The sequence below is a fragment of the Tachypleus tridentatus genome, chromosome 13, assembly GCF_004210375.1.
Source record: "Tachypleus tridentatus isolate NWPU-2018 chromosome 13, ASM421037v1, whole genome shotgun sequence".
Taxonomy (NCBI): Eukaryota; Metazoa; Arthropoda; class Merostomata; order Xiphosura; family Limulidae; genus Tachypleus; species Tachypleus tridentatus.
Window position 1 is genome coordinate 50,871,707 of NC_134837.1, and position 15,131 is coordinate 50,886,837.

The 15,131-nt window shown below is 30.8% G+C and overlaps 1 protein-coding gene across 8 annotated transcripts in view; it reads right to left on the minus strand.

The window, feature by feature from the left end:
• Positions 1-15,131, minus strand: part of LOC143240712 (uncharacterized) — a 98,813-nt gene that overhangs the window by 11,618 nt on the left and 72,064 nt on the right. For 7 of the 8 annotated variants that reach the window (XM_076483618.1, XM_076483619.1, XM_076483616.1 and 4 more), the window contains exons 6-14: positions 14,752-14,867; positions 14,160-14,369; positions 12,159-12,347; positions 9,383-9,585; positions 8,528-8,727; positions 3,578-4,348; positions 3,246-3,297; positions 1,936-2,151; positions 840-962 (exon numbers count right to left, since the gene is read on the minus strand). In XM_076483618.1, the coding sequence (XP_076339733.1) occupies positions 840-962; positions 1,936-2,151; positions 3,246-3,297; positions 3,578-4,348; positions 8,528-8,727; positions 9,383-9,585; positions 12,159-12,347; positions 14,160-14,369; positions 14,752-14,867 (2,080 nt within the window). The remainder of the gene's footprint in view (positions 1-839; positions 963-1,935; positions 2,152-3,245; positions 3,298-3,577; positions 4,349-8,527; positions 8,728-9,382; positions 9,586-12,158; positions 12,348-14,159; positions 14,370-14,751; positions 14,868-15,131) is intronic. The other variant, XM_076483620.1, reaches the window with a different exon arrangement.

Consider the following 15,131-nt stretch of genomic DNA (forward strand, 5'->3'; position numbering starts at 1 on the left):
TAGCTATAACTACTTTAGCAGTGCAAGACTAGAAGGAAAGCAGCTAGGCATCACCACCCACCTCCAACTTTCGGGCTACTCTTTTATAAATGAATAGCATGATTGACCATCACATTACAATGCCACTACAGGTGAAAGGGCGATCATGTGTGGTGTGACAGGGATTCAAACCCGCAACACTCAGATTACAAGTCGAGTGCCTTAAGCACCTGACCATGCTGGGCCCAGTGATAAATTATTAGAATAAATGAAAATAAAAATACTGATGGTACGTAAGATATGAGCAACCTTTAAATAAAAAACTGTCTATTCAATCTATTTGTTGCTCAAATCAGTTATAATGTAAATAAAAATTTCACACAAGCTGGCTCAGTGATGAAACTTAAATTTGACTAGTTATAAGATTACTAAAGGTGCAGCTAAAACATAATGGAAAAATAACTAAATATACGTAATATAAAACAATGGAGAAAAAGACAACAAGAATTAAAAACAATGAAAATGTGTTTTGGAAACTACAATTCTTAGCTTAGTGTTGTCTCCCTCTTTATTGTTTTATAGAACTGAATACCAAGCAGGAAAAACAATTTCCAGATCTTTCATTATATAATCAGAGAACTATACATACACACACACACACACACACACACGTGTGTGTGTGTGTAAAGAATATTGAAGATCATGTTGGAACATTAATTACACATGTTAAGTAATGTGCAGATTGCGAGATCAGCGCTAAAGTACAAAGTTCAGACGTGTTAAAGATGAGACTATTCCATGTGGATAACATAGAAGAGTTAACATGTTACTACACTGTGAGAGGAATTAATATACTCTACCTGTTCTTACACTCTCTTGGACACTAACTATAGCAATATACTTTTTCTTGTCTTCTCTTTCAGAATACTTTCTTTTCCTTTTGGTTCTCTCACTTTTAATTGCTTTCCAGGTATTCTCTATTTCTGTGAAACAAATTCCACAAAAGTTGAAAAAAGCTTAAAATATACATAATAGATAATTATGTACATTGGTTATTTGGTTGTAGCTCTAATGTTGTATAGCGCAAGTTATCTTATATACTATTTATTGTTCAGTTTCTCATTTCAACAAGACAATTATTTTGCCTACTTTTGCTTGGAAAAAAAAAGCTCACAATTTTAAACAATCAGTAAGTGACAGTTCACTTCACAGCTAAACTGAGAAATTCACAAATAAAATTATCTTAGCATCATGACTATCCATTTTATTATTTGTCATGTTTACTTACAAAAATAGCAAATTAAGAAGACTTAGAATCAAGTGAGAATGGGAAAAAAAAGAGGACTGATTCTCTTATGCTGTAGATGCATATCAATGACATATGAAATATTTATTTATTACTGCTTTTAGTAAGAAAAGCTAAAAATAATGTACAATAGTAAAATTGTTAAGCCTTTTTGGTTGACAAATATATATATATTACCTAGGTCTGTGCAACTGTGGGTGCTTTATAGCAAAACACCAAAATTGCATCACTCACTGTTTGTTAAAGATGTAAGCCAAGGGTATCTAACCCAGCAGGCTCAGTAAATGATTCTGTAACTAAAACTTTGAAAATATAGTGTGCAGTTACTAAGTTTCATTAAATATTAAAAGAGAAATCAAAGTTTATATTGGAACATTCACCTGCAAAAACAAATAAAAACTTAATTTTGAACACCAAATTTTCAAAAGTTTAACCTCCATAAACCAATAGCATAAGAAAATGGCAAGATGATGTTTTAATACAATTAATTTGTTTCTTTTCCACAAGTATATACATACTAGTAGTGTCTGTTTATAAATCTGTTGAAAAAACACTTTCTAGATACATCAACTTTTCCATTGCATAAGATCTTGTATTTAATTTGAATTTCTCAGTTTTTTAATAAAGTTATATTGAAGTTAAAATTTCACCTTGTATTTTCTGTAAACTTGTTGGCATAAGATCAAGAACTGTTAAAAATTCTACTTTTTGAGGGTAATCATCTTCTCTGCACAGATTCTTAGGGTTAAAGCTAGATCTAACTTCATCAAGAGGAGAAGTGCATCTCTGATGCTCCTTCAAAGTTGGGATGATGATGTGTTGATGGATAAGATTCTTACATTTTAAAAATCTGTCAAGTTCTTTTTCTGAAACAAAGAAATGAATACTAGTAATTAAGCCAAATATAAAACATACCAATTATGTAATAACTAAAATTAAGATAAAGAAAAAATTTTAGTCTACAAAAGATCTACAAAGACCAGATGCCAGAACTTTGACATGACTCTCTGTTCTTGATGGTGAGAAATCCATTTGAAGTGAAAATGTATCTCATAATGGCTGGTACAGGTATTAAAACTTTTATTAAAATAAAGCAGAGAACAACATTTTGATCTTCTTAGGTGATCTTCAAGTTAACCTAAATACAAAGACAACTTGTTTTGGAGGAAATTGAACCTTTTACTTGTATTAGTTTTAATGCTTGGCACAAGTAATGTTAGATGACCTACAGCAACTTATACAACATAGCTATTAGATAAACAAGGGAATCTTCCACATTCGCTGTTTCTTTTACAAATATGTTTAATGTTTAGTAAGAAACCTTGACATGCCAGATGCTATTATGTAAGAACATGACATCCACTATGATCTAACACATACAAATACATATTACAGTTCTTCTTGTGGTGTCCAATGAAACAAGTAATCTCTGCATAACTCTGAAATTAACTTTTCTTAAGGACAGTTAAGCTTTTATTCTATTTATTACGATGAAGAACTAAATACAAGACCTGTTCAGAGATATATTTAGAAATTTTGCACTTAACATCAGTAGAGATTTATGCAACAAGTGGGATACACGGCCACAACAAAGATCCCAAGATTCAGACATAACTGTCCTTAATTTCAAACTGCTCCCAAGATGAATGGTACTAGCCAGCAACAGCCATCTCCTGTGCAAAATAATCAACCAAACTGCAGGACTGACCTTCACTGTTATAACATTCTTACATCTAAAGGTGGAGAGCATATTCAGCAGTATATCATGGCACAAACTTTAAACCTTCTGATCCACAAGCCAGTGTACTAATTACCATATCTAAAGAAAATGGTCAATTCATGTATTATGAGTAATGTTTTCTTGTCATAAAATGAGCAGTAAGTACAAAAAAATTTAAATCACTTTTGTTTTATCATCAATGTTAAGTCAACATTTAAATTATTTGGTTTGGTTTCTTACCTTTCCTTTTCTGATGAGTACACAGGCCAAGGGTTTCTAGGAATTCTAATTTCTAGGAGGAAAAAAAAAACATTATTGAAAGTCGCTGATGTTTTTAATACATAATCACCATTATTTCATGATGGAATATTTTTCTGCTGTGTTATTTGATTAATGAGCAGTAAAAATAAAATTTGAGGTCATCAATTGAATCTAAACAATTTTTCTCTTTTAAGGTGTATTTAATTGCTTTATCATGAAGACATTATGAAAAGTATTTATATCTCTGTTCTTCTTTACTGCTCTACACAAAACTATCAACTTTTTAAATTTAGTGATTAAAAACTACTCACTCTAGGGTCTAAATCCAATTTGAGTGGAGGCCCACTTTTAATTACAAGATCATATCTAAGTCTACTTTGATTCTCTTCCTCTGCATCAGAATCACAATCATCACTGCAATAATTTTCACTGAGTCTTGCTTTCTTCAACCTTTCTTCTTCAATATCTAATTTGCTTACCACTTTAGAAAGGGTACTGCAAACAATGTCTGTTGTTTCAGTCCCAGCATGTTCTAATGACCCATGAGAAGAACTGCTACTGTTATCAATAATGACTCCACACATCCTTTCACTCTTTGAGCTTTGAGAAACTGAACTGAGTGGAATGGGTGGCAAGTAGTGGTTATAATTAGAGGTATTAAGTTGCTTTAGGCCACCAGATTTATGACTTTCATCTGAAAAAATATTTCTTTTATCATTACCTGAGAAGTTAGAATTTTCCCCCATCTTAATATTATTATTTAGTGCTGTAGATAAATACCTTGTTCTATGCTTAACAGATTCTTTTAAGCCAATTATTGCTCTTTTATTTATGCCATTCTGATTTGTGGTACTGGAGAACTTGTTTTGGACAGTGCTATCCTCAAAATCATTAGCTTTATTTATGGGACTGACACCTTTGTTATCTTGTAAAGTTTTCTGCAGGAGCATGATTCCTGATGATTGCAAATCCTGTGTCCCAACCATTGAATCATGTTTGAACACTTCAGGCTCTTTTTTCAAAGTCCTGTCAGCTTCTCTAGGAATTTGAATGGAATGCAGTGGTGAATTTCTATGAATGTCCTGAAAAAAAGTAATTGTCATTTTACTTGGCCATTATTACCATGAAACTGTGATGAAAGTTTCAAACACTGTGTCTAAGAATTATTTAATTATTTAAAAAAAAATTCAACAAATTACTTATCACCCAGCTAAAATGAACAAGATTTTCTTTAGAGTGAGTCTTGCCATATACTTACAAGACAGTTTTGGAATGTATTCAACACAATATCAATGGAAAATTACTGTCAGCAATGTCAGCTCATAATAATATACACAGTCATAGTATCAAGTTTGCAATGAGGCTTCGCTGTCATGTGCATCAGAGATAATTGCTGTTAAGATTACTTGAACAATACTTTGCATCTGTATGCAACTACGATGCAAATGTATGCAAAACTCTATGGGAAACATCCTACAGCCTCAATTACATTCTTTTAACATGCATGACACCACGTGTTATTCAGCATTACTGCAGCTCATGCCATTTTCTTAATCAATGAACTCAACTTTTCAAGTCTATTCATGTTACACTATTACATCTGATAAACTTTTGAGTTAATGTTTATTCTGCTGAAAAGAAGGAGAAAAAGTAAGTCTATATTTTCATGTATCCTGTCAGAAATACTAAAAATTTGAGGAAACAATTACTATCTCTGAAGGTCTTAATATGAACCCCTACAAGTTTTTCTAAACACTGATCAATATAAATATTTAAATGTAACTCAACATAATTAATTTTCCTTTAGTATCATAACAAGCTCCTCATGTGTCTCAAAAAGTTGACCTTTGCAAGCAAATAGCAAATACTAAATATACCAGCAAATGTACCTGTGCAGTGTACAGTGAGAGGTTTACAAAATTAACATATCACTTATATGATTTATTTACTGATTTTATAGTGAAAGGTCATTGTTTGTTTTACCTATGATGGCTACATCTTTAATGGGGCCTGTGGCTATACATGTACTTAAAATCTTTTTTTTTTCTTTTAATTGCCCTGTCTCTCTTATATAATATTTTGGCATGATGACACTCTGATAGATGTGAAAAATACAAAAAAAAATAATGTGCACATTTAATGTCTTATACAATGAAGCACACACTGTTGATAGGTATTGTTATGAGGTGTTTATATCAATGAATACTAGTGATGAGACTCACATACAGAATGTTTAACAGTTATGAATATAAAAATGCTTTATGTGAAATATGTCAGTGCCAATATAAAGACTGAAAATACATACGAATAAAATTATTTATGTACACTGGGCTTGTTTATTTACATTTTTAAACCAAAAAGCAAAAAATAACATATAACTTAACAAAATCTCACATACTATAAGCGAGAAAGTACGTACATGCAATACTTGAAAAAGATATGCCACAAACGACAGACAGTTGTTGAAAGTGATATATAATAATAGAATTAATATTTAATTAATGTTTTACCAGTTATGAATATAAATACCATTTCCAATTTTTTTCTAAGTATCTCAGTAATAATTGAAAGTAATTACACTTCATGAATGTCTCATTGTAATTAAAGAGGAAATTGGAGATATCCATCCTGTACTCCTAATGGCTACACCCACTTTCTGATATATATTTAGCTGTTACTGGAGATATGAAATTTATATATTTTAAAAGCAAACTAACTTCATCACACATCCTGAATCTTTTCTGATTAAACCATATTAGACACGTCAAAATGCAAAAAAAAAAAAAAAAGGGGGAAGATACAGGATAAACATCTCTCAAATTATGGTAGAATACAAATTTCTATTATTTAAAATATATATTTTAGCCATTTTAAGTAGATGACGTGTGTTTAGTTGCTTTCCGTAATTCAACTTCTGAAGTAAGCTATTATCAGAATGTAATTACCAGTGATATAAGAGATAGCACCTTGAGAAACCAATTTTCCTGAAAAAAGGACCAATAAAAATAATCATGTGTACACTGTCAGGCTTAAAACTATAAATATTACTTATTTTAGATGAAAATTCTAGCCTATATAAAATAATTTAAAATTACTTTTATATGCTGCTTAAAATGACAAAACAGAAGACAGGTGTCTACATGATTCACGTTTGTGCTTAGGTCTGTTACATTGACTTATCTGATGCAGATATGGAGACTAAACAGTTACATCAATGCCACTATACAACACTTAGCTTGTAAATACAATAATCTATCAAAGTTATGTTAACTTTAATTTAGACTGAAGTTTGATATGCTTACTTATGACATTTAAAAAGAGGAAAAACATCCAAATTTGCATTTTTCTAAAGCTGCCTTCATTTTTATACTTATATCTGTATAATAAAAACGAAATTATAATTAATACAATGAGAAAGTATCTAACAAAATTCTGAAGTTTAACCTACTCACTGAGACACATGAAAAGTTCTTTAGTTTAACCAAAACTAGTATACATAAAACTTTGCCATTTTTTCTACTGAATGCAATAAATGATTGAATATTTTTAAAAGTGGGACATATTACTTATCAAATTAAAATTGCACACTCCATAACATATATACGTCAAGTAGAAAATTTATACAAATTAACTATTGAATGGAACTTTTTATTAGTTCATGAGTGTATATTTACTCTTTTTTCTTAACCTTTTTACTGCAATAAATCAGCTAAAATCAATTGAATCTTTATCACTGTTAATTTAGAAATACTTTTCTCCATAACAGACAAAACATGTTTCTCTTCACTATGATGATCAATACATCTCTCCAGGTCTTGAAATGATTGCCAAACATTCCTATGTGCTGCCATCTTTGAGTGATATTGTAAACAAGACTCAACTGATCCATCCACACTACCTACACTATTATTTGACAACCAGTTAACCTTTCAGTTGATCGATAGCTTTGTCTAATTACTTGTTACTGGCAAAGGCATGCTTTACATACTTTTTAAAATATATCAGTTATTTATTTACAGTTCTGACAAAAGGCAAGATATTTCCCTTTACAGTACAATGATAACGACAAGAAACCAAGCTGCAATGTTTATTGTAGTTTGCCATCACAGTGTAAAAAGAAATGGAAAGGACTTTGCAAAAAGAAGAAAAACACTTACTTTTTCAATGAGTGTCCAGAAAAACCTTCATTGTGTGTGATTCCTTGTTTTACAATATAACATTCAAAAACATAGTGCAAGAATAACTGTCAATGTAATTAAAGTTAATAAAAGTATGATGTAAGAAAAACATATCTTTTAATACATATTGTTTATTTATTGTGGAAAATATGCTTTTGTTTTTATATTGTACTTAACTGAAAATTAATAATAAAAACTTCATCACTGTACTATTTTTATTTTTTGTACATGACGTCAAGCTATCCTATGTAAGTAAATGTTGTTACAAATAACATTTTATACATATAATTTCATACTTTTGAAATACATTTGGCTTTTTAATGAATCATTTTGGTCAACTTTCTTGTCATTACTGAAGAATATTTTTCAACACATTTCAAAATTTCTTATTAACAACTTTTGGAGAATGTGTTTGTTTGTTTTCTTATAGCAAAGCCACATTGGACTATCTGCTGACTCCAGCAAGGGGAATCAAACCCCTGTTTGGAAAATGCTCCTGAAATCTAAGTTGGAGGATTAAAAGGAAAGAGTTGCCTCTGTAAAATGTATAACTTTTTCTTCCTGGATAAGCAGTAGTTATTTATTAATATAGGTACCTTTTTACTTGAATAATATAATGATTAATAGGTTTTTGAAGCATAATGAGGTTATTAAATATTTGACATCATAAAATGAACACTCAACATTATATAATATAATGTTCATAGGTTATTACATCACAATTTAATTAATCAATAATCATTTATAACAGTGGGTTTGTGAATGTGATATTTCTCAGGGCAAACCTAATAATAATTTATACTTTTGAGGAAAAAATGTCAGAAATAAGTGAAAGTAATATTTCTTGTAACTTTAAATTTGGCCCTGATTAATTCTTTTATTCAATTCAAATACAAAATTGAATATTTTTTTCTACTTACAGTTAAAATCATAAATAAAAATTAAGTTTTGTATTTTAATACAGCTGAACATATATAAATAAGGAAAGAAATATTTTAAAACACAATCACTATGAATAAAAACCTTCAGTACTTTTAATTTTTACAAAAATATAGTTGAAATTAAAATCACTGTAAGACTCACCTGGTAAAGAAACAATGGATGTTTATACGCCAATCCTTCAGGTAGGGTTTGAAGGTCTTGTTCATGATGTGTTAATGTTTCTCTTGACCCAGGCAAATACGTCGTCAAGTTCAGAGGAGTTGACGATGGAACAGTGACCTGAAATGGTCTTTTAATGACTATGTCACGAGGTGTTCCCTGAGTAATTGAACCATACTTTCCTAAGATAATAATTTTATGATTTTCAGTACTTAGCTTTCAAGTAATATGTTTGATATAACTGAAATTAAGATTATTTGAGATATAAGGACCACTTTAATAAAAACTTAATTCTAAGTTTATGCTCAAGGCTCATGTTTGAAAGAAGTGCATTTCCTTTATAAAACCTTTCTGTTTTAGACATTTGAAGAATGCTTCTACACAAGGGCCATCACTAATATCTGTCTCCAATTTCCAGATGACAGACTAGAGGGATAACAGCTAGTCAACAGCACACATCATCAACTCCTGAATTATTCTAACCAAATGGTTAAATTTGACAGTTACTCTTATAACGCATGGCCCCTAAGTGTAGAGTACAATTTTGTGGCAATGGGACATGAATGATGAACCCTCAGATTCACAGCACGAGTGTGCAACCACTAGGCCATACCCATTTTATAAAAGTTTTATATCTAGACAAAGATCACTACTTGAATTAAATATAAACAAATTAAGTTAAATGTGTTTTAGTTTATGGATGCCATCACACAGAAATAACAATTTAGCCTCCTTTCTCATCAGAAAATTAGAATATTAGTTAATAAAACCTTTTCCAAGTAGTCAAAATCTAGAATAATAACACAGTAAAAATGACTTATGGAATAAATCTTGTACCTTTTGACTCTTCATTCCTTAAAGCAGACATAATTAATGGGCTTCTCGATGTATGGTTCCTTTCTTCTAGATTTTCAGCACACTGACCTTGCACATCTTGATCCCTTGTTTTTGACCAATCCCTGACTCTCTCTTGATCTCGTTCCCTCTCTTGGATAAATTCTTGTTCTCTTTCCTGTAAATGTTGTTCCTCTTGAAGAACTCTACAACATGTATGAATTATTAAGTTCAGATATTTAAATATAATCTTGATTCACTCGCTTTCTCATGCTGTATTTCATATTTACTTTTATAATTCAAAAGACAAATAAGCAGTTTATTTTAGCTGTGAAAGCAGTGTACAAAGTCTGCATAACCTTCTCATTCAATGCTAGAATTTAATTTGTATATTTTAATCTTTATGGCATTAGATGTACCTGCTGTACACCAGGTATTTATATTACATCTACTAAAATACCTCTTTCAACTTTATACTGTGCCAAGTGTACTGCTACTATCCATTTCAAACTCCTACAATTATCAGATATCAGTCCAGTGATTATAATTTTGTTCTGTAAAATAGTATTCTTGTTTGTCATAATTTAAGTGCAAAGCTACTGAATGTGCTGTCCATGCTGGGCCAACTTTGGATGCAAAACCTAAATTTTTGATAAGCCCTGCAAATTAACAATGAACCACCAGAAGGACTCCATAAAATCTTTTAATCAAGAACAGATGGATAATTTCTTTCCTTTTCAGAAAATATAAATCTTCTTGTGGTTAATCAGTTTGATTAATATTGGATTTTGTATTTCATCTTTGAACTACTAACTTTCTCACATATCATTTTATACTTTCATCAGCCAAGTGTAAAGAATTTAAAAAAAAAATTGGATAAAATTTAGTTTCCAAGTGATATAGAGAGGAATCTCCAGTAGTGAGATTAATTGTAATAATAGCTATATTATTAATTTAATTTTGTGATTTGTTTGCTAACAAACAGAGAAAGTTATGAGCCTACAAGAAATTTTGTACATAAGCAGTTAAGAAAATTGTTAAACATTTTAATGGGGTCCATAGATAATTTCTGGGCTAACCACAGTTCTTTACTGCATTTATAATTAACAATCATAATATCACTCCACGAACTAGAATGAAAAGATGTAAAGACTAAAAGGTTTTTCTTCTCACTGCACTTAAAATGACAAAGTTGCTTAGCTTGAAAAATATCATCATTCAAACCTAATGGACCCATCATGACCAGGTGATTAAGGCACTCAACTCGTAATCTGAGGGTCATGGGTTCGAATTCCCGCCACACCAAACATGCTCACCCTTTCAGCTCTGGGAATGTTATAATGTGACAGTCAATCTCACTATTCATTGGTAAAAGAGTAGCCTAAGAGTTGGTTGTGAGTGGTGATGACTAGCTGCCTTCCCTCTAGTCTTACGTTGCTAAATTAGGGATGGCTAGTGCATATAGCCCTGGAGTAGCTTTGCGAGAAATTCAAAAACAAACAAACAAACCTAATGACAGTATTACTCAAAGCTTTCAATTCATTCAACTTGCTTTCCTACTTGGCTCTTTTACCTACTATTCAATTATGTTAAAAAATAGTTTGATTGCTTATTTTATAGGTTTCACAAAAAGAAACTAAAATTTTTAAATAGCATAAATTTAAATAGGAAATCCAGCTTCAAAAAATCAAAACTATATGTGTTGCAACAGGTGTGTGTGTGTGTGTCTACACAAAAACATGCAGTCTAAATATTTATACATTTTACGTATAGGGATACTGATACTATAAATAGTACATAGAGAACGACAAGATGTAAAAACTAGAATTTAACTAGTTTATGAACCCTTAAAATGAAAAAAAAAAATGTTTTTCGCAACTTAAAAGTTGGAATAACAAGACAATGACAAACAAACAGATTCACTGGGAAATTGGGCAAGTTCCTGGTGGCCCTCACCCACACTGATTAATGGTGCCCTCTTTTACAAAGTGTAACATTTTTCAATGCTGACTTGTCATCTAATTCTGCATTACTTTTACAACCCACATATTATCAGTAAGTAAAACTATACATTCATTAAACCCTAATACATAACAATTATATTTCAACACACAATCAAACCTGAATGGCATGTAATGAAAGCAAGGAAACACAATTTCCAAATTTTGATTACTATACCTTTAATATTAAATACTTTCCTTGTCAATAAAATACATTATAAAAATACTTCTGTTTGCTAGGTGAATACACTATAAATGTAGTTGTGACTGAAGAAGTTAAAATAAACAAGTTATTAATTTTTTTACCTACAACTTAGTTACTCATAAGTATTCAATAATATATTGTATGACATTTTAGGAACACAAATCATAATGCTAATTTCATTTTTATTTATTCTGAACCAAATGTTATGGTAAACAAAAAAGAAGTTAGATGTTTTTATTATTTAACATGTTATCAATTCAAAATAAGTTTTGAAAACAAAGACTCATGTACTGATTTTTTAAGTCCATGGTATAAAACTGCAAATAAGCTACTCAGAACAATAATTTAACTATCATTTCCATAGTTTTATACAGCTCTTTGAAAAACTGTTTTTGTACTTGCTTCAGTTATAAAACAATTCATGAAAGAGGTAAGTGAAATATCATACTCCACAATAAAGTTGGAAGAAAAATTACACTTAATACAATACATTTAAGCTAAATTGAATACATGTTAGAATAAGATGGCACAAGTTCACTATTGGTTATAGGTTTTAAAGTAACACATTATTTACCTTTCTTGGCTTACTGCATTAATACCAGAAGAAACAAATCCTACAGAGTGTCCCACAAGATCTGGTGGGTAAGATCTACTAGTTACAAAAGGTACATTTGTTCTGGGTATCAGACCTGGACCTTGGGGCAGTTGCATCATGGAAGTTCTCATTAGTCCGTAACGATCCAGATAAGGTGAATCTTTAAGTCTGCCAAAGTCAAGCAAAAAGTTTTAAGCTACATTACATTCCTCAAACATTAAAGAATATTAAACATAAGTAATATTTTTATTTCTGATTAACTTAACATTCATTTGTTTGTAATTATTAAAGTTTATTAATTCCAGAAGAATTTAAACAAGTGAGATATCTTATTTTAGAAAGTGCTCATTTAAAATCATAGTTAGTCATTTCGAGCAAACAAATATTTTTACTGCTATAAAAATAAGTAAATTAACTAAAATGAAAGAACAGATGTTATTATTCAGAAAGTAAAAATCACATTTTCAGTGTACTGTTTACATAATGGTTTGTTTGTGCTAGCTTATAAAAACAACAAGCAAGTTAAAGATTTGTTGAACAGTAACTATACATACCCCCTTTACAACAACCACTTATTGAGCTTCAATGAAAAGAAACAAAAACTACTCTAAAAACAGTTTTAAGGTATCTTTACTTAACACAACTGGAGACTTAACATTAGCATTAGTACAAATGTGCTAAAACTGGGCAATAAGATATCTATGTTTCTCTCTGTAGATTTGAGTAATTTAGGGAAAAGCTGATGAGTGAACATAGCTTCATGTATTTCTCTCATCATTGCTTTTGTTCATTCACTCATTCAATATTTATCAACAAGTAAGATGTACTAGCCATACAAATCAAATACAAAATATTAACCAGAGTAATTCAACAACAGTTATTCAATAATTATACAACAGGGTTGTTTGTGACTATTCTATTCAATAAGTTTCAACATCACAAACCCTAGCAAGCAACAGGGTTTATAATTTTATTTCCAATAAAGCTTTGAAACTGGAAAATGATGTTTACTATTTATTATCCACTTCAACACCAAAGCATTTTGTTTTTGGAATTGTGTAAAGCTATTCATTGGCTATCTGTGTTAACCAGCCCTACTTGTGAACTGACAGACTAAAGGGAAAGGCAGCTAGCCAACAGTACCCACTGCCACCTCTTGTCTAATCAAATACTGAAATTTGATTATTACCTTTGTTATGCACTTACAGCCCCATAGTGTAAATCCTTTTTTTTGTTAAGTAATGGGACATGAACACTGAATCAATAGATTAAAAATCTAGTATGCTAATCACTGGGACATATTCAGAGGTCATAAGTTGTTGACACATGACACACAAAACTTGAAATATATTTTTATGGGAATAACAATGCTCCTTGACAAACACAATGTAATACTGTATTTATACATCATTAGGTCTACCCAAAATATTGTCCACTCAATACACAGTTCTGACATTTGTAAATGACAACTGTAGAATTAAGCTCTGCCTTTCTATTTGTGCAACAGAAGAGTCACAAATTTTTAAAGTTAACTCCAAGTACACTTTAATGCTTACAGATATGAAAGTTTAATAATACAGTTAGTGTTTTTCTTTACATTAGATATACATAATCATTAGCCAATAACTGTATCAACCAAACTATAGATAAAGCAATTAATAAAATTTCTTGGCTACAGTTTTCATATCTCATCTACAAATGCAATTCTCAATTTCCTCTAAATGAAGCAGTAGAATCAATGTAAACTTTTACAAGGACTTGTGTAAAGAAACAATATCACTCCAACCTATGTAGCAAAGAAATTTCTGAGAATAATATTTGCAACATGCAATTAAGTTGTAATGCTTAAGCACTCTTCAGTAAATTTTTTAATAGTTTGTGGTTGATCAAGAACATTGTGAGAGATAGTAAGAATTAATCAATAATTAAATAGCTCTATAAAAATGGAAGGAACAATACAACAGGTTTTGCACAACTTACCCATAAGCTGGGTGTGAAAAGTATGCTGGAGGTAAGAAAGCCGAATGATATGGGTAAGATACTGAAAGAGCTGGTGGATGACGATTATACAGAGAGATACGAGATGAATGAGAATGAGAACCGTCACTGCTACTTTTATAAGGCTGAAAGCCACGAATGGACGGACGATCATCGTCTGGATGGCTACTGACTGATGCAACTGATTCTGACCTGTGGCAAAAGAAAGAGAAACTTGTACAAAGAAAGTCTTATGGTTTGGATTATATGTAAACCTGGTTTTCAGTAACCTACACTTTTTATATTTTGTTTACATTTTTTTCAACCATCATCACTAAAATCATTTCATTTGTCCCAATGGTAAAGAAATAATTTCAGGATAATCCATTAATACACTGATAATGGAAGGCACTTCAATTATTTTTAATATAATGCAAATATTATATACATATAGACAAAATGTGAGTGTAGTGTTAGAAATCAAACAAGAGATCTGATAAGTGGTGGTGGAAGTTAAAATGGTAGCAGCCATACAAAGAACCAATGTTAAAGGAACATTTGGATAATAATAAAACAAACCAAGAACTAGGCATACCTAAGATGAGATATGGCACGGCTATCTTTAGTTCCTAGATAAGAATCAGGCCTTTTCTCACTATGTACACTGTTGTTATTCCCAATAAAGTGAGCCATGTTTGTTAGGTCAGTCCTCTGAGGAAGAAAAAAGAAAAAAAGTATACTAACATTTCATTTTAGGTAGGATTCATTACACTGAAAAGGTTGGTTGTTAAATGTTTATTGATGCAAAGCAACTCAGCTATAGGCTATTTGCACCACATTGAAAAGACAACACAATATTTGGTTATGATGAACAATGTGAGCATTGAAAGCAGTATAAGATGTCACACTGATAACATGAAAACATTCGTGGAAGAAAAACATACTTGAACATGACACTTGATATATAACAGTCAC